The sequence below is a fragment of the Hypomesus transpacificus genome, chromosome 17, assembly GCF_021917145.1.
Source record: "Hypomesus transpacificus isolate Combined female chromosome 17, fHypTra1, whole genome shotgun sequence".
NCBI classification, from domain to species: domain Eukaryota; kingdom Metazoa; phylum Chordata; class Actinopteri; order Osmeriformes; family Osmeridae; genus Hypomesus; species Hypomesus transpacificus.
Genome location: NC_061076.1, coordinates 3,439,294 through 3,461,846, shown reverse-complemented (window position 1 = coordinate 3,461,846; position 22,553 = coordinate 3,439,294). Strand labels below are relative to the sequence as shown.

Below are 22,553 nucleotides of genomic sequence, written 5' to 3'. Positions count from 1 at the left end.
TGGACAGCTTGTGAAATCTACTGTAGAAGTACAGCACAGATGATGGGCTTGATTGGGGCTGTGCGTAAAGTGTTGTTGAAATGGAAAGCTGACCGGGTTATACGATGAGTCATGAGGCCCCTCTTGACTCTCGTATGCAGCGCGGTGTCTTTGCTTGCCAAATCACTGACCTGTGTCATCACAGGGTCTTAGCAGTATTTGCACAACAAAGTCCAATCTCAATGGGCCTCAATAGGACAGCAGTTGAAACAACATGAGGTGAAAAATGAATGTGTTTGCTTTGACCTTAGGACTGCAGTCTCGTTGTTGTAGCCAACCGAACAAACACACGTATATGTAACCCTAACAGTTTGTCAGGGCCAAACAAACCTTCTACATCCTTCATGTTCAAAGGAAAATCAGAACAACCTTAACATGAGCACGCCAGGTATTTGTAGTGATGCGATGCTGCCCTGGGCCCTTGTCAGACTCAGAGTTGTCAAAGCTATGCTTTCAACCGAGGCTCGACTGAGTGAGGACTGACATGTGGACAGGTAGAGTCTGTCTTGCCCAGCCTTCCCTACTCCAAAGACCCAAGACCCTGGCCCCCACCGCTGACCCTAGTTTCCACATGGACACACACCCACACACACACACCCACCCACACACCCACACCCACACACACACCCACACCCACACACCCACACACACACACACACCCACACCCCACACACCCACCCACACACCCACCCACACAACCCACACACACCCACACACCCACACCCACACCCACACACCCACACACACACACACACACACACACACACACACACCCACACCCACCCACCCACCCACCCACCCACACACACCCACACACACACACCCACACCCACACACACACCCACACACACCCACACACCACACACCCACACCCCCACACACACACACTATCCCACCCTGTCTGACACACAGCTTTAGGTCCCAGCATAGAGGCAGGGAAGGCGAGACGGATAAAACCCCCAGACAACCAAGCAGTTCAGAGGAAGGACTTAACTAAAAGTTCTGTCTCGCAGACTCAGTGTCACATCAAAGGACCGGCTCATGTTTGGAACGTTGTGCTTTTTTGCGTTTACATTTAGGTACTTTGAAGACGACAAATGACTTCCAAAGGACACATTTTTTGGGGGGGGGCCTCCAAAAACCAGGGAGTTTGGCATTCGCTCTAGATTTGGTTCTGACTCGTTCAGTGTTTTTACATGGTGTCAGCTAAACCAGGCCCTCCAGGACCGTTCACACATTTGTCTAGCGTCTCGACCCGTCCATCCATCCATCCAGAGAGAATCTGAGGGTGGCTGGAGGGGTGAGGGGCCCACAGGCTGTGGTTTAATACCCCAAACCGGGGGAGCGTTTTGGGCCTCTTCATCCTGCTCCAGTCCTGTGGGCTGTGGGCGTATCCAGGACCATTATTCTCCCTAGGTCATCACTCAGTCCAGGACGGATCATGAAATATGCATCTCCATTGATCTACAGTGGAGGGGTTTGGAGCTAGTGTTTGTGTAACCGTGTGCCTGTGGGCTGACACAGCCAGGCCGGAGGGGACATATATCACTGTGGGCGGGGAGAGCATTACCTCAGACAGACTGGCAGGAAACAGATTAGGCTGGTTACATTCACAATGGTCACAATAAGTTGAGTCATTATTATGTTTTGACACCTGTGTTAAGGAACTAAATGACGTGATCTGATCTGAAAAAGAAACCCACAAAGTGAAAGACAAGCTACTTCCATAAATCGAAAAGTAAACTTACCTGTTTTACTTTCTTCAGGGACAGAGGCCATCTCCACAAAGGAAGTTAAACTGCTAGCGGCTAGGAATGTGAACTATAATAGGAGGCGGGAGTCGAATTAAAATGTATGAACTTTCCCCATTTCCATGTCATTGTGAGGTATTTCCTGGCTGTTGGAGACTTGGCCTGGTTTTCACTTTGGGGTAATTATGCTTAAATGAAAAACTCTCATCCTGGGGCGTTGTCCACCGTGGGAACACAATTTCCCATGTCACTTGACACAGCCCCAAAGAAGAGGGGGGAGGGTAGAGAAAGTGTAGTCGTGACGATGAGAGGACGAGGTAGAGAACAGGGAGAAGGCGAGTCAGGTGGAGAGATAGGGATGAAACAGGAAAGAGGGAGTGAGTGACTTTGTGTCAGGATATGATGGAGAGGGTCTGGGAGACAGGCCAACATCTGAATGAACGACAGCACGGCCTGTTTCATTCCATTTCACTCCTTTCATTTTCTCCTGTTACGAGTCACAGCCAGCAGCTACGTCCTGCCGGCTTAGGGTTGTAACTCCACACCTGTAAAACACACACACACATAAGCACACACACGCACACACATACACACACACACACACACAGACAGGCACGCACACACACACACACACACACACACCCTCCTCCTAAGGTAAAAGTACGATGAACACACACGTAACATGCAAATTGTATAATGTGTATTCTAGGGAGGGAAACGGTCACAGTTGGATGAGTATCTGATGCAGTGTCAAGGGCCCGTGGCTTGCTGGCCTCTTTGTCCCTCTCCTTTCCTCTCCCTTCACCATCCTTCTCTTCCTCACACATCATGGCATTCCCCTGCAGGGTGTATTTCATGTCAGGAAGTTGTTTGGCAGTTTTTGTGTTGATAAAGGTCTAATGCTCTTCTTTTTCCTCTCTCTTCGCAGCAACAACCTAACTACTGGAGCTTTAAGGTCAGTGCTGTAAGTGAAGGTGCCTCTGTCACAGAGTATTTTCCTATACATGTATACTGGATTTACTATGTTGTTTCGTCTTTGTGTCAGTGCCTATGTATAGTGTGTGTGTGTGTAGATGTGTGCGTGTGTGTCTGGATTACTCCTCCAGCTTTGCGGGCACCATCATCTCCCTGGTCACTGCTCCCAGTGCCTGATGCACTGTTGGCACAGCTCAGTTGGCATGTCTGAATTCTCACGAGGGTGGCAGCAGCTTAGACCGTTCAAGCTCCATTTAATCAGCAGGAAACGAGTCTCCCAGGATTAACGCTACCTCAGTCAGCTAGTGCTAATGGCTAGCATCCATGTGACCTTGCTGAAGAATCACTCAGACCAACTGAGACTTTAAGAAGACATTGCAGGCATGTTTGCGAAGGCATTGCTCAAATATGGCTCTGTCCCTATTGAAAAGGTTTTAGGGTGGATATTTTTTAAAGCGTGGATGCTGCTGTGACACGAGTTTGGAAGGAGTTTGAGCTGTGTCTTGTGCTTTGGATGGGATAAGGTGGAAGTCAGACATGCCCGCCACAGTCATCTATTGAGTTTAGGTGCGTGTCATGTTGAGAGTGTATATGAGCTGACCTACATGCTTGACAGTGTGTAAACATGGCCCTTGGAGACACATACATATCATGGATGCTGTCTGGGTTCCCGAGCCCCTGTCCATACAAAGTCTGGATTTATGTTTGTGTAAGAGGCCCCCCCGCAGATGATCTGTGGTTTAATCAAACCTGAAGCCCAGGATGTCATCTGGACAGGATAAAACATCCGGCAGTATCCATGTCCCGGTCCCTTACCCATATCTAATCCTCCGCTGTCGATAGTGGCAACATAGAAACAACAAAGACATAGCAGCTACATAGAGCCACACCTCCTCACCTGACTATGTCATGCAGCGCCCAGTAAAAGCCAATGGGACTGTCTGATTGGCTGGAATGCCTACCAGCTTAAATTAGACACTCGTTAAATTGTTCTCAGGAAGTACTGTTATGTAATTGTTTTTCTCCGTCACCGAGATAATATTAGTTTCCTACGCTTCGGATCAAGTGCCTGTTGAATATGCACACCTCCTGCAGCATTCTCTCACTAAATTACGGCCCAGTTACTAAATATGGATCTGAATATGAGCGTGTTAAAAGCCAGGATATTGTTATTTGGAACTCGGAGTTCTGCAGAATCACCATGAAAGTCAGAAACTACTGACGGAGGAGGCGATGGGAATGAGGGATGTTGGCTCGTGGGTTCTTCCCTCTCCTCTGCACAGAAGGCTGCAAGTGGAACCAGCCATCGTCCCCTCTCCCCGGGAGAGCTCGCCGTTTTCTCCCCTCTCCTGTTGAGCGAGGTGATTGCATCAGCGAACAGTCCACAGCAATTTGGCAGACCAATTTCATCCATGCATTGATGACTCCAAGTGTTCTATAGAAGCAGGACTGGACTAAGCCGAGGGGGCGGGGCTGCGATTGTGCCAGACAAAGGGAGGGGCCTTGCTGAGGAAAGAGAGGAAGAGAGGGAGGAGGAGAGGGAGGAGGAGAGGGAGGAGGAGAGGGAGGAGGAGAGGGAGGAGGAGAGGGAGCGCAAGTGAGAGACAGTGGGAGGGAGGTGAGAGACAGAGGATTCGATTTGTGTTTTTTTTTGTGGTATTTTCTTGAAAGCCGAGGCAAACGGTGTCATCGAACACCGACGCAGTATGTATACCGAGGAGAGTTTAACCAGTTCAACTAGGTTACTTGTACTCTTTGGCGAGCATCTTCTCCCTGTTTATATGCTATAACACAATGTAGTACAGACAGAGAGAGAAAGAGAGACACAGAGAAAGAGAGAGATAGCACAAAAAGAGAGAGATGGGGATCGAAAGCGAGAGAGGTGACACGCACACAGAGAGAGGGAAAGAGAGAGAGGTGGGACAGAGAGAGACAAGAAGAGAGGAGAAAAAGAGAGTGAGAGAGACAGAGAGAGTCCTCCAGAGCAGGACTGTGGAAACCCGGGCAGCCGCGTGGAGAGAGAGCAGCGTCGGGAGAGGTTCGTCCAGAAACAGACGTGTTGACGACAAGAGGCCCAGACAGCCTGAGTGAGAAGTTCATCTTGAGAACGTGGAAAAACGGAGACGCTCTGAGAGGCCCAATCAACGAAGCGGGGAAAGGAGGAGGAGGAGGAGGAGGAGGAGGAGGAGGAGGAAGAAATGAAACAGGCACGGAGAGACAGGCTCGAAGAGAGGAAGGAGCACAGAGGAGAGAAGGCTGATAGTTGGAGAGCCGGGGGGAGGGGGGGAGAAATAAGCAGCGAGAGAAGTGTGATTTCGTACAATTATTATCTCTCCCTCACTGAATGGCCTCCTGAGGAGATAATACTCGCAGCAGCAGATAGGAAGGCTCTCCCACCTCTTTGTTACTAACACTCTCCCCAACTCACCAAGACCCAGCGGAGAGCCGTATCACTTATGGCCATGGTAAATGAGGTCTAATGAAGAGAAGGGAGAGTAGAATGAGAGACAGTGTTTGACTGTTACGCAATCCTGCTCCCTCCCTTGTCTCTCTGGCCTGCCCCTGAACCATTAACCTTGTACACAGGCACTTAAACAACAGCCATTACCCTGACCTTAACCCCCTGGAGCTCTGAGGGTGTGTTAATATGTGTGTGTGTGTGTGTGTGTGTGTGTGTGTGTGTGAGGTAAAGAGAAAGAGGCAAAGGGGAGAGAAAGAGAAGGAGAAAGGGAGAGGAGCACAGTATAGGATTTAATGGAGTTCACAGCCCCAGGTGGTTCGACCGGGCCATTTCCTCCTTTCTATTCAGCCCTGTTCCTTGCAAGATCATCCTGTTTTCTGCTTGTTCGTCTCTTCCAACACAGTGTAATTACCATGTAGGCTTCTCTTTGTAACTGAGTGCTATTGAAAAAAGTCTGCTGTGACAGTAGGGAGGCAGACAGGGAGCAGGGAGAAAAGGGGGGGGGGGGGGGGGGTGAGGAGGAAGAGGTGCAGGATAGGAGGAGGAGATGAGGAGGAGGAGATGAGGAGGAGGAGGAGGAGGAGAAACCACAGCTTGTCCCTGTGGAGAAAGTGCTCATCCTCCACCAGATGGTGTGTTTTGCTAGCTACCCTCCATCATCTCTCACCCTGAGGGGATTAAAACACTCCATCTTTTATCTTGATGTTCTCGAACATAATGTCGAGATAAACGTCAACAATGTACTCAACTCCTCGTCAACATCTTGAATATTAGAGCTTTCAATGGTACATATTTCAGTCACGGCCCTTGATAATATTCAAAGTAAAATAAAGAATCAAGACTCTCACATTGTGAACTGGGGAGTTCTTTGGTCTTAACCAAATACAAAGCAACAAAGCCCCAGCTGAATGAGCATACACTTCAGGCTGATGTTTAAAACACTTGGGTCCTATTTTGCTCAGAGTGAGTGTCTGTGATGAAACAATAACAATGTTGATTAGCCGTGCCGAGACGTTCCAGTATGCAGCCTTTTAAGATGCACACTGTTTTGTGATGCTCATCTCTCCATGGAACACACTATGTGAGAGCGTGTGCATGTGTGTGTGTGAGCACAGTGTGTGTCCTAGGCTCTGGTGTAGAAGACCACACCTCTGTGCTGGCTTTCTCAGCACGGCTCCAGGAGCACGGTGCCATGTTGTTCTGTGTGGTCATTGCTTAGAAAAATGACCCCCATTAGACAACACGGAAAGGGTGATCCATCAGCACCACCACCACCTTTTTGCCCACAAAAACACTACTATCTCCGTGTGTGTGCGCGCGCTTGTTTGTGTGTGTGTGTGTGTGTGTGCGTGGAGACACGCATGTCTGTTGTGAATGAACCCATGCAGAGTCAATGAGAACTGGGTGGCTTGGTGTGATGCCTCCGCAGGCCTCATGCTGAGGCGGGCGTTCGCTAACTACAAGATTAATGAGACACTGAGATCAACATGCTGAAATCTTATTAGGTAGAGGCAGACAGGAAACCACAGAGTCAAATACTACAGAGGAGAGTTGTTTTGCTCTTGGTGAGAGCAGAGGAAGGGAGAGTGGGGTAGGCTGTGCTCGGCAGCGACCATGTGTCTGCCTCTGCCATCCTCACAGTCATCACACGGCATTCTGGGAGCTCATTAAGGTGCTCTCAGAGCTGGAGGAAAGGCTGCAGTGGGGATAGGGGAGCAAGCTCACTGAACGCATCAGCCCCAGCCCCAGCCCCAGCCCCAGCCCCAGCCCCAGCCTTAGCCTCAGCCCCAACCCCAGCCCCAGCCTCAGCCCCAGCCTTAGCCCCAGCCTTGGGTCCAGCCCTAGTCCAAGCCAGATCCAGCCCCAACCCTGCAGCATAAACAGCAGGAAGAAAGGTATAAAAAGTCTGGCTTGAAGCCAGTAGAACAAGCCCTCTGTTGTAGCGCTGGATTTGCATAAGATTCCTGCATCCCACTAGTACTGATTTAAGGCTGGCTGGAGCGCCAGCAGGGCTCAGCAGCTCCTGCAGAGGGATATAGCAGGTACAGGCTGAGAGCTGGATGCAAGCTGCCAGTCCCGATTTAGACCAGGCCCTTCCAGGTACTGGTACCGTCCCCAAACTGTTTCTGAATCCTTGCTTTATCCTCCCAGCACAGGAGGGTATGTACTCTGTCTACTCAATAAACGACTGTGTACCCGAAATTACGTGGTGAATATAGATTTGCCCAGCCCCCCCTCTCTTTTCCCAGACTGCGTGACATCGCTAATGTTGGTTTGGCTATGCTGGTGAACCGTTTCGATAAGGTTAATCTTGTTGTGTCTCACTACTTGTCATACGTTATTTGCTGTCTCTTTCACTCCCTCTCTCACCCGGTACTCTGTCAAACTCATTCTCTCCGCCCTTCCCTCTCCGCTCCGCTCCTTTCTCTCTCCCCTACACACTAACCACCTCCTTTTCTCTCCGCCGCAGAGCCGTAGCCCGCGCCACTCCCAGTCCACCCAGTCGGGGCTAGCGGACCAGGCAGCAAAGCTGTCGTTTGCGTCGGCGGAGTCTCTGGAAACCATGTCTGAGGCCGACATCCCGCTAGGGTTCAACCGAATGAACCGCTTCCGCCAGAGCCTGCCGCTGTCCCGCTCCGCCAGCCAGAATAAGCTGCGCTCCCCAGGTCAGAACACAGACGCCACACCTAGCTCGCTACGGGCCCCACACTTGTTATCCTATCATTTTGGGAGAGAGTCAGGATTGAGATGGTAGTCAGTTGGTCATGACAAATTTCAACTTGATATTCTGCCGGTGACTGACAGGGGAACCACAGGGGAGATGCCAGTAGATATCCTAACTCTTACAATGTTGAAGTACAAGTTTAACAAGTGGACTCTCCGTGTACATGTGCACGATGTTAGGAAAGCTTGAGCATGCACTCAAGGGTTGTGAATGGCCGGAGAGTGGAGACTGTTAGTGTTGTGGACAGGTTTAGTGTGGGGCCAGCTCAGGCTCATAAACCGTGGGCTGTGGGGTTGTGCCAAGTAAGCATGCAGGGTTAAACAGCCTGGGCATAAACCAGCCTATCTATAAACCAGCCCTGACAGTGACTTATGAGTCATCAGAAAGAGCAGTTCAGGCAAGGCAATTAGCCTGCCCCTTCCGCTGTCTCCTTATCAGTCTCTCTCTGTTTATTCACTCTCTCACTCTGCATCTCCATCATTTCATCTGACGATCCGGCTTCTCGTTCCAATGTTTTTATTTGTCATATTAGTCTTCCATCAATATTCCTTCCCCTCTCTCTCTCTCTCTCTCTCTCTCTCTCTCTCTCTCTCTCTCTCTCTCTCTCTCTCTCTCTCTCTCTCTCTCTCTCTTTCTCTCTCGCTCTCTCTCGCTCGCTCTCTCTCTCTTTCTGCTCATCCATCCTCTTGCTACAACCTAAATGCCCCCTATTTATACCCACTTGTTTGTTTTTTATCTCCTCCCTCTCTTCCTCTCCTCCTCCACCTTCCTCTCTCCCTCCTCCTCCTCTCCCTCTCCCCCCTCCTCCTCTTCCTCTCCCCCTCCTCCTCCTCTCCCTCTCCCCCCTCCTCCTCTTCCTCTCCCCCTCCTCCTTTTCCTCTCCCCGCTCCTCCAGGCGTGCTGTTCCTGCAGTTTGGCGACGAGACCCGCCGTGTCCACATCACCCACGAGTTGACCAGCCTGGACACCCTGCACGCCCTCATCGTGCACATGTTCCCCCAGAAGCTGACGGCGGGCATGCTCAAGTCCCCCAACACGGCCATCCTGATCAAGGACGAGGCCCGCAATGTCTTCTACGAGCTGGAGGACGTGCGTGACATCCAGGACCGCAGCATCATCAAGATCTACCGCAAGGAGCCCATCTACGCCTCCTACCCCGCCGCCCACCTGGCCAACGGAGACCTGAGGGTGAGGAGCCGGGGGAGGGGGGCAGGCGGGAGAGGGAGGGAGGGGGGAGGATGAGAAGGGGGGCAGGGGAGGTAGGTGGGGGCCACGTGAAGAGCAGCCGTCTTCAGTCACGTGAGCTTGTTTTGACACCCTTCATCATGTCCACTTGGGTGGAGATCAAGAAATGCAGATTATGCTTTTTTTATTTTTTCACTCCCACCATCTGTAATGTTCATCCAACGCTGAGTATGAGCCAGACATTACCCATGCAAGTAATTGCAGTGTGAGAGACAAACTGTGTGTGTTTGCGAGCTTGTGTGTATTTACCTAAGTGCATACATGCGTTCGCCTAACCCCAAAGTGCTTTGATTCAGCGAGAAAATCCCCAGACGAACTGAGTCAGAGGAAGTGAAATCAAGAAGCCTGATTTCGAGGAGCCTGACACGTCTCTTTGAACAACATTAAAGTTAGCTGGCCGTTCTTTGTTCTTTAACTCTGTGGGGGAATTAGACACCAGTGTTTCTGTTTTGTTACTGCACTCTGGCTGCCCTGCATGCTAACCAGTCTTGACATTGGACTGCTCCTGTGTGTGTGTTGGTGGGTTTAAATTGTTTGAACTATGCAAATTAGGGTTTGGGGGCTGAATGTGTGTGAACTGGTGTGTGTCGAGGGTGGAAGTCGTGCTTGTGTGTGCGTGTGTGTCTGGTGTGTGTGTGTGTGTGTGTGAGCAACACTGTTCTGTACATCACATGATTCCTGCAGGTAAAAGTGTGAAGACTAGGGGAAGCAGAGATGTAGGGGAGTGACACACAGTGCACAGATGGCTTCAGGGAATTGAAGGGAAGTGAACAATGAGAGAGCTAGGCACAAAGACATCACGTAGTCATGACATTCGATAGTTCTATATGGAACCACCACCACCTTTCCCAATGAAACACAAGGTCAATAACAACAATGTCTGGGGAAATGGAAATTCGAATGCCTGAGCTTATGGAGCTAGTCTTTTGCATTCTCCTCTTTCTCTCCAAAAGAGTAGAAATTGAAGAAGGCAGACGTAGGGAGGGGCTGGATAGCAGTAAGTTGTCATCTAGTGTTCTGCTGGTGGCTCTTGTCAAGCCGAGTAAGGCTCAGTTGTCTCACAGACTGATGGGGAAGGAAGCAGGGGGAGAGGGGGACAAGGACACCGGACTCTCTCTCTGTCTCCACCTTGTCATCTCCCTCCCTCTCTCCCTTCCTCTTCACAAAGTGCAGGAATAATCAATGACGATTACGTCTAATTTGCTCCGAGGCATCTTCGGAAGGTGGTCGATACTCCGCCACGCTTGTGTTGTGCAATGTAGAGCCGGCAACGCTCGCTTTGAGCTTTTTTTGCTGCATGCGCCACACCGCAGCCTGCGGTGCGCCAACTGACGCAGAGACGACGCGCGGCATCATTAACGCCGCCCCGGCTGTCTCCGTCTGTACGAGGCCCGTGTGATCTTCTATCGTTTCCTTATCAGACTGACGCGCCGCGGCGGAGTGGGCTTCGTCGCCTCGTCGCCATGGTAACCCCCTTCTTCTTCTGTCGTTTTTTTTCCTCAGAGGGAGATGGTGTACTCGTCCCGTGACTCTTCCCCCACCCGCCGCCTCAACACCCTCCCCTCCTCGACCGCCTCGCCCCCCTCGGCTTCCCCGTCCCGCTCGCGCCTCTCCTACAGCGGGGGGCGCCCTCCCTCCTTCGCCGGGCCGGGGCACCCCCAGCACCAGCAGCAGCCCCAGCACCCCCACCACCCGTCGGGGGGCCACCACGGCGGCGGCCCCAACGCCGGCCTCTCGCCCTCGCCCAGCGCCATCCTGGAGCGCCGGGACGTCAAGCCCGACGACGAGGGCTCCGGGAAGAGCATGATGCTGATGAAGAACGAAGGGCTGTACGCCGACCCGTACAGCCTGGTCCACGAGGGCCGTCTGAGCATCGCCTCCACGCAGTCGCTGGCCGCCATCGGGGACCCCTTCGCCTTCCCCGTGTCCGGGGGCCTCTACCGCAGAGGCTCCGTGCGCTCGCTCAGCACCTACTCCACCGCCGCCCTGCAGGGGGAGCTAGAGGACGCCCTGTACAAGCCCGGGGGGCAGCTCTACTCAGACACCTACTCCTCAGCCACCCTGGGCATGGGCTTCCGCATGCCGCCCTCCTCCCCGCAGAAGATCCCAGACATGCAGCTGAGGGACAGGGACTACTCGGGCTCCCCCAGCAGGGCCTCCCCGGTCAGGCAGGCCTTCCGCAAGGACTCCGCTTCCTCCTCCGTGTTTGTGGAGAGCCCCAAATCCAGGCCCAGCTCCGGCTCGGAGCCGCTGTGTCTGACGGCCGGGCCGGGGGCCGACGGGGGCAGGAGCACGCCTGGGTTCAGCTCCACCATGCCAGGCCAGGAGTCGGACGCCAGGTCAGCGGGGGCTGGGTCTGACCCCTTGCATTCTTCATTCTTGCTTGTTTTTGTATACCTGTCGGCTCCTACTACAATTGTGGTGAGTAGATTGTCCGGCCCGGTGGATCATTTCCCTGTGTGTGTGTGTGTGTGTGTGTGTGTGTTGATCTCAGGACACGTATGGAGCGTCTGGACAGGATGGAGGCCATGGAGAAACAGATAGCCAGCCTGACTGGCCTGGTACAGAGTGTACTGACCAGAGCACCCGACAGCGACAGCACGTAAGACCTACAGAGAGACAGACAGACAGACAGACAGACAGACAGAGAGAGAGACAGAGACAGACAGACAGAGAGAGAGAGAGAGAGAGAGAGACAGAGAGACAGACAGAGAGAGAGACAGAGAGACAGAGAGACAGACAGACAGAGAGACAGACAGAGAGACAGAGAGACAGAGAGACACACACACACAGAGTTGTCTTTAATACACAAGTGTCATTTTTGATACAGACACTGTAAACAAACTGTATTCAAGTTGGCATCTTTTACTTTCGCGTACTCTACAGTTGCATAGTGGCCCTATCAGCACACTAATAGACAACCCCTTTGCAGCGTAGTCCACAAGTACCTAGTACATAGTACAGGTGTTGGCATTAGCACCATAATGTCCTTGCCCTGTGGCCGTTGATCCTCAGATGCGGCCTGCTGCGTCTCTGCATGATGGCGGGCTGCCCTCCGGACCAAGGGGCCGAGTTCTCACAGCCCTTCCCTTTCTCTTCCAGCGAGAAGACCGAATCGGCCAGCGACGGCTCCGCCACAGGAAGTGAGTACTGTGTTCTGAGGGGTCAGGGCTGTTTCGGTATAGCCTCCTGCCTGGACGACCTGTTAGGCCTGCCTAGGGGCCTAGCACTAGTTTGCTAACCTTAGTTTTTCGCCTTTCTCTTGGGCTTAGCGCAGTTCTGTACTCGGCAGTAGGATCAGGTGAGGTTGTGCTCGCCGTGTTATTAGCATGGAGAGAGGGATGTCTCCTTCAGCCTGTGACCTAGATACCGTGCCCAACCCTCTCTTCTCGAAATCCCACTTTTCTCTCCAATGTCTCTCTTTAAGTCGCTGTCTCTTCCTTCCGTTTCACATAATCTCTCTCCTCACATCGGTCTCCTGTCTTCGCTGCTGTTCAGCCTCTAAACATGTTTGGCATAATTGAGTCTGAAGAGAGATTTTTGGATGGCCAGGTCTTCAGAAGCTCAGACAGAGGACGCAGCAGCCTTTGAAGCCTTTTCTGGTCCTGAGATCACGCCTTGCCTGCAGAGCCCTCAAATGAGCCATTCGTCAACCGTCGTCTGTAGAAGTAGCTTGCAGGGGCCTCCATTTGACCGTCGAAATCAGTGTGAAGTTTAAAGATATCTCTTGATTTCCAACTCTCTTATCTCTGATCTATCTTTTTCCTCACTCTTGTTTCTCTCTTTCGCTTTCTCTTGCTCTGTCTCTCTCTCTCTCTCTCTCTCTCTCTCTCTCTCTCTCTCTCTCTGTATCTCTCTGTATCTCTCTGTCTCTCTCTCTCTATGTCTCTCTCTATATCTCTCTCTCTCCCTAGAGGGCATTTAGGTTGTAGCAAGAGCTCTAATCAGTTATGTTTGGTAACTGGCTCACTGCTTCTATATTTCAGCTGGCCGACTGAAGCGGAAAGGTAGTTTCTCTCTCCCTCACTCTCGCTCTCTCCCTCTCTTTCTATCTCTTTCTCTCTCAGTGTCTCTGCTGTCTATCTTCTTTATCTCTCGACTCTCAGCCCCTATGTGGTTGTCTGTGGTGATGTCACAAGCCCTGTATGACTAGTGGGGTGTGTCTATCCTCTTGTGTGCCCCCTGGTTGGCTACCCAGAGAGCAGATCCCACCCCATCCTGTCTAACTCTGACCCTTCTTGTCTCTGGTCCTGTCTGGTGGTTATTCTCCCTGCAACTTGAACTGACGTCCTCCACCTGCCCAGCACAGCTTATTTTAAGTGTGTGTGTGTGTCCACTGGAAAAAGCTGGATGTTCCTATCTGTTCGACCACTAATAGCATGCCCACACGTGTTCCCAGTGGCTTCAAGAAATGGTTGTCTGTGTGTGTATGTGTCATTTCCTGTCTGACCTCGGCTCTGCTCTCTGGCAGCTCAGACTCCCTCGGCCCCGCTGGCCCTGATGCCGCCCCCGCCCGCCAACGGCAGCCCGGCCAGCCGGCTCCAGATGCAGCTCCACCTGCACGACCTGCAGCAGAACGCTACCGACCTGCGCAAACAGCTGTCGCAGCTGCGCAACATGCAGGTGAGACGTGTCCTCCTGGACTCACTGCTGCTTCTCACCCGCGCATCTGCCTGGCTCGAACGCATGCTGCATTCATACGAGTCTCCCAGGAGACTCGTATGAACCCTATTAAATCGGTGTCAAACCTGATTCTGTCTGTTGTCGTACGGTTTGCTGTGCCAGAGTGTGTTTCCATTCTGGGATAATCTGTTTATAGGAAATGCATTTTGTTGCCATACCATGCCGAGGCAGAACGCACACATACTTTAAATAAGATGTCTGGTTGACAGATTGAGGTCGAAGTATGCACTGAAGATCAGGCAGGTGGAGGAGATAAAAGAAGGGACTGTGTTTGTAGGAAACATTTCAAGGAGTGGTCCTTGGTTGCTAGGGGATGCCGCTGAAAAGACAGCGGTGACATCACATGGAAGAAGGCCAAATCCAAGGTGACGACATCAAAGGAGGAGATCCATCCTCGGAATCCCTGCTGTAACCACGGTTACAGAATGGAAGGAGAGAGAGAGTCAAATTTAAACGCTTTCGGTGAACCGAGAGAGATGCACCTCCTCGCGATGTCAGGAGAGCAAAGCGGGAACAGGGTGGTTTGGAGAGGAGGAGAAGAGAGGGGGGGATGATTGTAGAGTCAAGGGGTCAACATCCCGGCACTGAGGGGCAGAGGGGAAAGGTAGATATGGCAGCTGGGTGAGGGCAGTGTCCAGGGCAGTGATAGCCCTGGTCATTACCTGTGTGCGTGCCAAAGCATGACCCCTACCCTCTGACCTGCCTTGTTACCCGGGGAGACGGCTGCAGGCTTGAATAATGGATTGTGCTCATGAATTATGCAAAGTCAGGGAGGGAGGGTGGGCGGGTTGGGATAGCAAGAGAATGGCAACACAAAAATCCAACACTGTCTATCGGACTGGCAGTGGTGTTATTTAGCATGCTGCATCTGAAACCAAATGAATGACTTTCTAATAGCCCACTTCTGTTTGCCTGACAAACACTAGCCAGCGCCGATCATGACTGCCATATCCTTTCCTTTTGTTCCCTGCACCATTAAAGCAATCCATTATTCAGTTTCCCGGCTAAGCATGTGTTTTCAACCAGGAGGGACCTGGATGCGTTACCCAGCCTGTGTCATGGTTTGGTCTGTCTACATTCATGCATGGGATGCCTGTGTGATCCAGTGTAATTCACAGACTGGGGGCCTGATGGGTGTGTCTGCGTGAAGGGACGTGGTCTTACTCATATGTCGGCGTGTTCAGTAGGCACATAGGCGTGCGTGCACTCGCACACGCACACACACACTCACATACACACTAGCGCACCACCACCATGATAGGAACCATCATCAGTGGCTACAGTAATCACATTCTGTTAGCAGGGGAGACAGGATGGCTCAATAGTCAAATGCTTGCACATCAGGACACTCACACACACGTATACACACGCAGAAACACACACACACACAGTGCTTTCAAGGATAGAGCCATTCAGATCAAGGTACAACATGCTCTTGCAACCAAGGACAGGTCAGTGCTCAAACAGACAGCCATCACTACCCGGGCAAGGCCAGAGCATGACAAGGATGTGAAGGCCAGTGCACACCGTTCTGAGGAGATTATTGCCCCATGCATATTCAGTCGTTTTGGAATGTCATCAATCTGAAATAGCTTTGCCACTCCATGTGATCCACAAGCGATTGTTATCCGAAGACAAGAAGCCCAACTCAAACATAGCACAATTGTATATTATTAGTTTCCAAGTGCCAAGGAAGACATAACTACAGTCTGATTATAGTCATCAGTAAACACAATGCCCATCCTATCAATAATGTTATAAGTGTGCGTGTGTGTGTGTGTTTGTGTGTGTGCGTGTGTGTGTGTAGCTTCAGAACCAGGACTCGGTGCGGACGCTGGTCAAACGCACGGAGGCGGAGCTTAGCGTGCGTGTGAGCGACGCGTTAAGGAAGCAGGAAGACCCCCTGCAGAGACAGCGCCTCCTGGTGGAGGAGGAGAGACTCAAGTACCTCAACGAGGAGGAGCTTATCATCCAGCAGCTCCAGTCAGTACACACACACATCAACACACACACATCGACAGTTGGAGCACACACACACACACATACAAACACACATGGACAGCTATGGCAGAGTCTCTAGCAGGTTAACTGAAACTTTACATCTGGGAATATTACAGAATAGAAGACCCACTTTCTTAAATGTTTGATACAAGACATTTCATGGTCTTAAATTGTAGAAAAGTAATAGATACAGAAATAAATGTCCCCAATGTCTTCAGGCACACGGGCAGAATCCAGTCTGGTTAGGGTCTGGAACATTATTGATTGAACACTCTGCATAAATGATCTGCTTCATTATATCAGCACACTTAATCAATGGTCATTATCAAGTGTTGCTAAAAGCCACTTTATTCCATTTAATAATTCACATAAGTTTAATTAGCCACATGGCTAGAGGCTAATTTCTGTTTTACGTCATTAAGTTAGATATTCATTAGTGATATTGCTCAGTGTGAGAGAGAAAGAGAGAGGGTGTGTTGATGTGTGTGTGTGTGTGGCTGTGTGTGTGAGGTGTCTCAATCGCTCCTCCTCTCCTCACACACACACCCACACACAGCCACTACAATATTGAATGAGCAAACAATCAACATGAGGCTCACAGCTTACACCCAGTGTTGCTGGATCATCTCATGTTGATGTCAGCAGAACAGCATCGACGATGGGTAAAAGCGTTATATTTGTTGATTGAAATCAAATGTGAAGTTTATTTGAGCAAGTATGATAAAAACATGACCTACTCTGCCTTTGATGCCGACCAACAAAGTACTGTTATCATGCACTTCTAATCCTTGAACTTCTGATGTACTTTCAATGCACAATTTGTTACTTTGAATAAAAGCGTCTTCTAAGAATAAGTGAAAAGGACAAATGAAGAAACGCTCTGCCTGTGTCCTCACAGTGACTTGGAGAAGTCTGTGGAGGAGATCCAGAAGGATTCATCTGTCAACCACAAGCTGGTGACGGCCCAGGAGCTGGAGGAGAAGGCTTCTGTGCTGAGGAGACTGGGAGAGACTCTCACTGAGCTCAAGAGTGAGCCACACACACACACACACACACACGTCTACACACACACACACGTCTACACACACATACTCACACACACATGCACACCTCTACACACACACACACACACACATCTTCACACCCACACACTGACAGACACTTTTGAATCACTAATCAGTGACTCCGGCTGTGATTATGTGTCTGTCAATCTCAGATAGTCAGTGTAGCACTGCATCACTCTCAGCCCAGTAGCACTGACACTCTTCAGACTGATTGAATCTAGTTTGGAACGACGTTCCGCACTTTGGCAAAATCATTTCGGTGAGGACATCACCTCTATCAGTGTGGGTGATTTGAAAAACACGTTGACTGTGAGAGATATGACATTTGGATGGAGTGGACAATGATTCACTTTTTTGGGGCGGGGGGAGGGGGGGTAGGGGTGTTCCTGATTGTTGGTGATTGACGGTTTTGTTTGCCTGTGTGTCCCGAGCAGACCAGTTCCCCGGCCTGCAGAGTAAGATGCGTGTGGTGCTCCGCGTGGAGGTGGAGGCTGTCAAGTTCCTGAAGGAGGAGCCCCACAGACTGGACGCCCTGCTGAAACGCTGCAAGACCGTCACAGACACTCTCACCACCATGCGCAGGTACGCTGCACGCCAAAGCACAAGCACTGGGCGCTAAATCCCCACAGCTGCCCCAATGAACCGGCATCTGATCGTCGTGTGTGTGTTTGTGCCTGTGTGCGAACCCGACAGGCAAGTCAACGACAGGGTGTGGAAGAAGCAGGACGACGCCGCCAGCTCGTTCTCCAAACACAACGATGACTTCCGCAAGAGCAACAACTTTGACCTGCCCACCGGTACTCCTCTCGGCATCAACGACCTGGGGGGAGGAGGAGGGGTAGGGGGCCTCAGCAGCCTGTCCAACTGGAGCCCTCACTCCAGTCACAGCCACGTTAACCCCTCCAGCCACCACAGGGACCACCACCCGCCTGTCCCCCACAAGGGCCGAGCCCTGGAGGAGCTGGCGAACCGCGCTGCCTCAGACAAGGCCGTGTCTGTGGAAGTCCGACTGGTAGGGAACCTACTTTTGACCTCCATCTTCATCCCATTGGCCTGTAAATGACGCCAGCCCATGCCTGAAGCATGTCTCTGAACACCTCCACGTTCATCCTCCACCAGGCTGCGGAACGAGACTGGGAGGAGAAGCGGGCCAGTCTGACCCAATACAGCGCCCAGGACATCAACCGGCTGCTGGAGGAGACCCAGGCAGAGCTGATGAAGGCCATCCCTGACCTGGACTTTGCCGCCAAGCAGATCAAGCCCTCCTCCAACACGCCCTCTCAGACGCCCCACAGTGGGACCCTGGAGCACAGGTCCACCAAGCCCCAGCACGCCAAGCTGTCTGGGAAAGAGCCCGGCTCCAGGCGTGGCTCTGGTAAGACCATACCCGACAGGCACGCTGAGAGAACGCTTGGTAGGTGTAGGTGTGGTGCGCTGCTGTGTTTGGTTCTCCCTTGTTGATGTTTTGCCTCCGGTACAGATGAGCTGACGGTGGGGCGCTATCGCACGGAGAAGCCCTCCAAGTCTCCTCCCCCACCGCCGCCCCGACGCAGCTTCCCATCATCCCCTGGGCTGACCACCCGCAGCGGAGAGACCCTCATCCCGGGCAAGAGTATAAAGGTGGGCAGAAGGAGATGGCCACACACACATTGCATACAGATACAAACGTCGTTGGGTCCTCTCTGTGCTCGGTGTGAACAAACACATGTTCTGACTTGTTTTTGTGTGACGGAGGAAGATGGAATCGGAAGACGGCGAGACCCAGAAGCCCCACGTGAAGCTGCGGAGGGCCGTGTCGGAGAACCCCCGCCCTGCGTCCACCCCGCCCAACCTGGCAACCGGGGACAAGGAGGAGACCGAGGAGGACAGAATTGCTGCTGAACTGGAGGTACTGACTGGACTGTCACACCAGCAACAAATTGACAAAGAAATATCTTTGGTCAAGATCCTCAATATTAGTCGAACATGGGAGAATACAGACACACACACACACACACACATACACACACACATACACACGGCCGCTGTGGGCCTCATTACCACTGACAGATTGGTGTTCAGGTCAGGCCAAGGCAGCCGGTGCCATATGTCACCCGGGTCCCTGTCCTCCTCAGTGGAGGATCGCAAAGATCCCACTGCTCAAGCCCACACTCCACCAGGCAGCCTGGACAGATCAGCCCAGCCTGGACAGATGGACCCCTACGGGCCACCAGGAAGTGTTTGGGAAGCTCCGCTTGGCCAATCACACACTTCCTTTGAGTGACTTCACATGGACTTAGTGTTCGCTAGGATTCTAAGAACCACCCTCCCGACGGTTGGGTTCTTTGAAGTCTCCATTGTTTCGAACATGGAGCATGGTGTGTATTGGCTGCGTGTGCTTGTGTGAGTGTGTGTCCAGCTGTCAAACTCTACGTTGTGTGTATCAGTTGTCCAGAGCTTCGCTGGACTGCTCTGTTCTCCGGTGGGAGCAGGGCGGATCAGGGGGCAGATCAGGGCCCAGAGGCAGCCCTCTGGCACCAGACACACAGGTAAAGCACCCACCTCTACTCTCCTCACACTGTAGGACCTGCTTCATAACCCACATGTTTTAGTTTGTCTAACGCGTCTGTTCGGGAGGTCTCCAGGAGTTGCGTCCTTGTTTGAAAGTATTGACATCTCGATTTGAACACCAGGCGTTCTCCCTGTGTTGCAGGCACAGACTGTGGCCCTGCCCCGAACGGCCCTTTCCCCTCTCCCCCAGATTGTGCTGACTGAGTGCTCGTCAGTTCCACCCTCTGCCTCTGAGGGTTCTGTCAGAGACCAAACACAGGGCCCGTCCCCAGTGAGCCAGACTCCAGTAGAGACTGGTCCCCAGATGGTCTCCCAGACCCAGCCTTCCCAGGATCCCATGGGACAGCCCCAAAAGGCGGCCCCCGTCCGGGAGCACAAGATCCAGGAATCCTTTGAGGAAGTCGGGGAGAAGAGAGAGGAGCTGTCCCTGGTGCTGACTGAGCTGGACGTGAGGGCCATGTCCCCTTCTGAAGCCCTGGACCTCGGCAGGAGCGCGGGAGCGCCTCTGAGGACACTGACTCTTCCGTTACAGGACAGGAAGGAGACCCTGGATGTCAGCCTCAGTGAGAGTCCTATCCTGGTGCTCTTCAGGGAGCCGCTGACAGTCAGGGAGGCCTACAGTCAGCTCCACACTCTGCTGGAAACACCCAGGCCAGTGCCCAAACCCAGGGCAGGGTCTTGCCCCAGCGGCCTGAGCCTTGTCTCCAGCCCCCCTAACCCCAGACTCTGCCTCCCCCCCGACCAGCAGGGCTCTCTGGGGGAGGCGTTGAGGAGAGGGATGGATACGGGAGTGAGGGCCCTAACTGTCAGCCACAGCACACTAGCCGAGGAAACCCGGATGGACCAATCCCAGCAGAGCCCAGCAGCTGCTCCATTAAGGTCTAATGGGTCAGCAGGTACGGAGGCGAGCCTGGCCAGAGCAGGCCAGAGGGCCCGGGGAGAGGACATCCGCAGCAGCACCTACCGGAGGCTGGACAGCCTGGAGGAGACCATCAGGGAGCTGGAGATCACCCTGCTGGAGATCAGCGGCCACCCCAGCACCCAGCTCCTCCACCCCAGCACCCAGCTCCTCCACCCCAGCACCCAGCTCCTCCACCCCAGCACCCAGCTGGTCCACCCCAGCACCCAGCTCCTCCACCCCAGCACCCAGCTCCTCCACCCCAGCACCCAGCTCCTCCACCCCAGCACCCAGCTGGTCCACCCCAGCACCCAGCTCCTCCACCCCAGCACCCAGCTCCTCCACCCCAACACCCAGCTCCTCCACCCCAGCACCCAGCTGGTCCACCCCAGCACCCAGCTCCTCCACCCCAGCACCCAGCTGGTCCACCCCAGCACCCAGCTGGTCCACCCCAGCACCCAGCTCCTCCACCCCAGCACCCAGCTCCTCCACCCCAGCACCCAGCTGGTCCACCCCAGCACCCAGCTCCTCCACCCCAGCACCCAGCTCCTCCACCCCAACACCCAGCTCCTCCACCCCAGCACCCAGCTGGTCCACCCCAACACCCAGCTCCTCCACCCCAGCACCCAGCTCCTCCACCCCCAGAACCCCTCCTCAGACGCCCCGCTGGGAGAGGACTCCACCCCAGGCCAGACCCCCAGCGCTCCAGCCTCAGAACATCGGAAGCCTCCGGTCCCACCCAAGCCCTCTTTGTTTGTTCCCGCCATAGCCAAGGTCCAGAACCTTCTCCTCTGTTTGGAAGCTTGGAGTCTCTTGGATGGCACGTGCTCTCTCTCTCCCTCTCTTTTCCCCCCTCTCTGGGCTTCCTCGTGGGATATTGCTTCCAGCTGCACCCTTATCTCTAACAATCTCGTGTGCTCCTTTGGTACTCTGCAACCGATTACGTTCTATTAAATTATTTCGAAAACCACGTTGAGTTTGAAGGGAGCACCCCTCCGCCCCCGCCTCCTTCTCTTTGCTGTGATTAATGATCGGTCCGCTGTCTTGCTAGGAAGGGCTGCTTTAACTGTTTTCTTATTGATCTGCCTTGCCATCTGCTGTTTCTACCCTGTAAACAAGGGCAGGTCCCTCCTCCTACAATAAACTATCATTTATCCTGTCGCTCTGTCTCTCTCTGCCTTCCCTTTGTTTCGCCTTCTCTGTATGTCTCCTTCTCGTCTCTACTTTGTGTTTTTGCGCCGCTCTCCCCCTCTGAAATCAATTGCCCATCACTTGCATCATCAATTAGTATCGATTTTGCCTAGGTTCCTGAAAATATATCGACTCGGTTAATGTTTGGAGTCGGATTGTACACCCTCTCATTATCTTTGTCAGGGTATTACATTCTCATATTGCCAGACAAAATCCCAAGGTATGCTGGGAGGGTGAGGTTAATGCACCACCTTTGTTTAACATCTGAAATTCAAACATGATGGAACTTTGGTGATAATTATTTTATTATAAACAGCGAACGGGGGTAAAAGAAAGAGGGTAAGAATGAAGCCTGTATGTGTGTGTGTGTGTGTGTGTGTGTGTGTGTATGTGTGTGTGTGTGTATGAACTCCCTCTCAAGCCATGCTCAACAGTCATGCTATCACTCCGGGTTTCCCCAGTAGCGAGGAGAGAGGAGAAGGCCTCCCCAGAGCCTCACATGAGATTGCAGTGTCTTCACACATAGTTTCATCAGCAGGCCCACTGTAACCGCTCGTGTCAGACTCTCATTACTCCAATGACTTCTGCACCCTAGAACGGACGTGGATTTGTACAGTAATAGTTTAAAAAGGGAATTGAAAACGACCCGTACAGCAAAATGCATCCTTTAACCCGACTTACTGTTGAATCCAGATGTACAGCCGATGATCTATCAGGTTTATAAACTAAATGTGTGTCCCTGAACACAGTTTCCCCTCATTTGAAGGTGTGGTGAGTAAAGGTGGGGTAGGAGGTCTTCAGAGTGACAATATTGGAGTTAGAAGCTCAGGGGGAAAAGGTCACTGTGACTGAGCCCCTGGTTGAACTGTGCTTCTGGACTGTCAATTTCAATTTCCCATCTTTAAATCCTCCTGTTTGTCTTGCTCTGGGCCCGTTCTGTCGCTCTGAAATGGGGATTGGTGGGGTGTGC

At 52.5% G+C, this 22,553-nt stretch overlaps 1 protein-coding gene across 1 annotated transcript in view; it reads left to right on the top strand.

Annotated features, from left to right (window-relative positions):
• Positions 1–22,553, top strand: part of si:ch211-278a6.1 — a 47,503-nt gene that overhangs the window by 15,736 nt on the left and 9,214 nt on the right. Inside the window, exons 2-19 of the mRNA XM_047038183.1 lie at positions 2,719–2,745; positions 7,697–7,892; positions 8,847–9,139; positions 10,700–11,535; positions 11,691–11,798; positions 12,212–12,339; positions 13,183–13,203; positions 13,668–13,819; positions 15,687–15,862; positions 16,779–16,909; positions 17,379–17,526; positions 17,638–17,956; positions 18,064–18,319; positions 18,425–18,564; positions 18,683–19,203; positions 19,343–19,472; positions 19,637–20,581; positions 20,960–21,166. Coding sequence (XP_046894139.1) covers positions 2,719–2,745; positions 7,697–7,892; positions 8,847–9,139; positions 10,700–11,535; positions 11,691–11,798; positions 12,212–12,339; positions 13,183–13,203; positions 13,668–13,819; positions 15,687–15,862; positions 16,779–16,909; positions 17,379–17,526; positions 17,638–17,956; positions 18,064–18,319; positions 18,425–18,564; positions 18,683–19,203; positions 19,343–19,472; positions 19,637–20,581; positions 20,960–21,166 — 4,734 coding nt within the window. The remainder of the gene's footprint in view (positions 1–2,718; positions 2,746–7,696; positions 7,893–8,846; positions 9,140–10,699; positions 11,536–11,690; positions 11,799–12,211; positions 12,340–13,182; positions 13,204–13,667; positions 13,820–15,686; positions 15,863–16,778; positions 16,910–17,378; positions 17,527–17,637; positions 17,957–18,063; positions 18,320–18,424; positions 18,565–18,682; positions 19,204–19,342; positions 19,473–19,636; positions 20,582–20,959; positions 21,167–22,553) is intronic.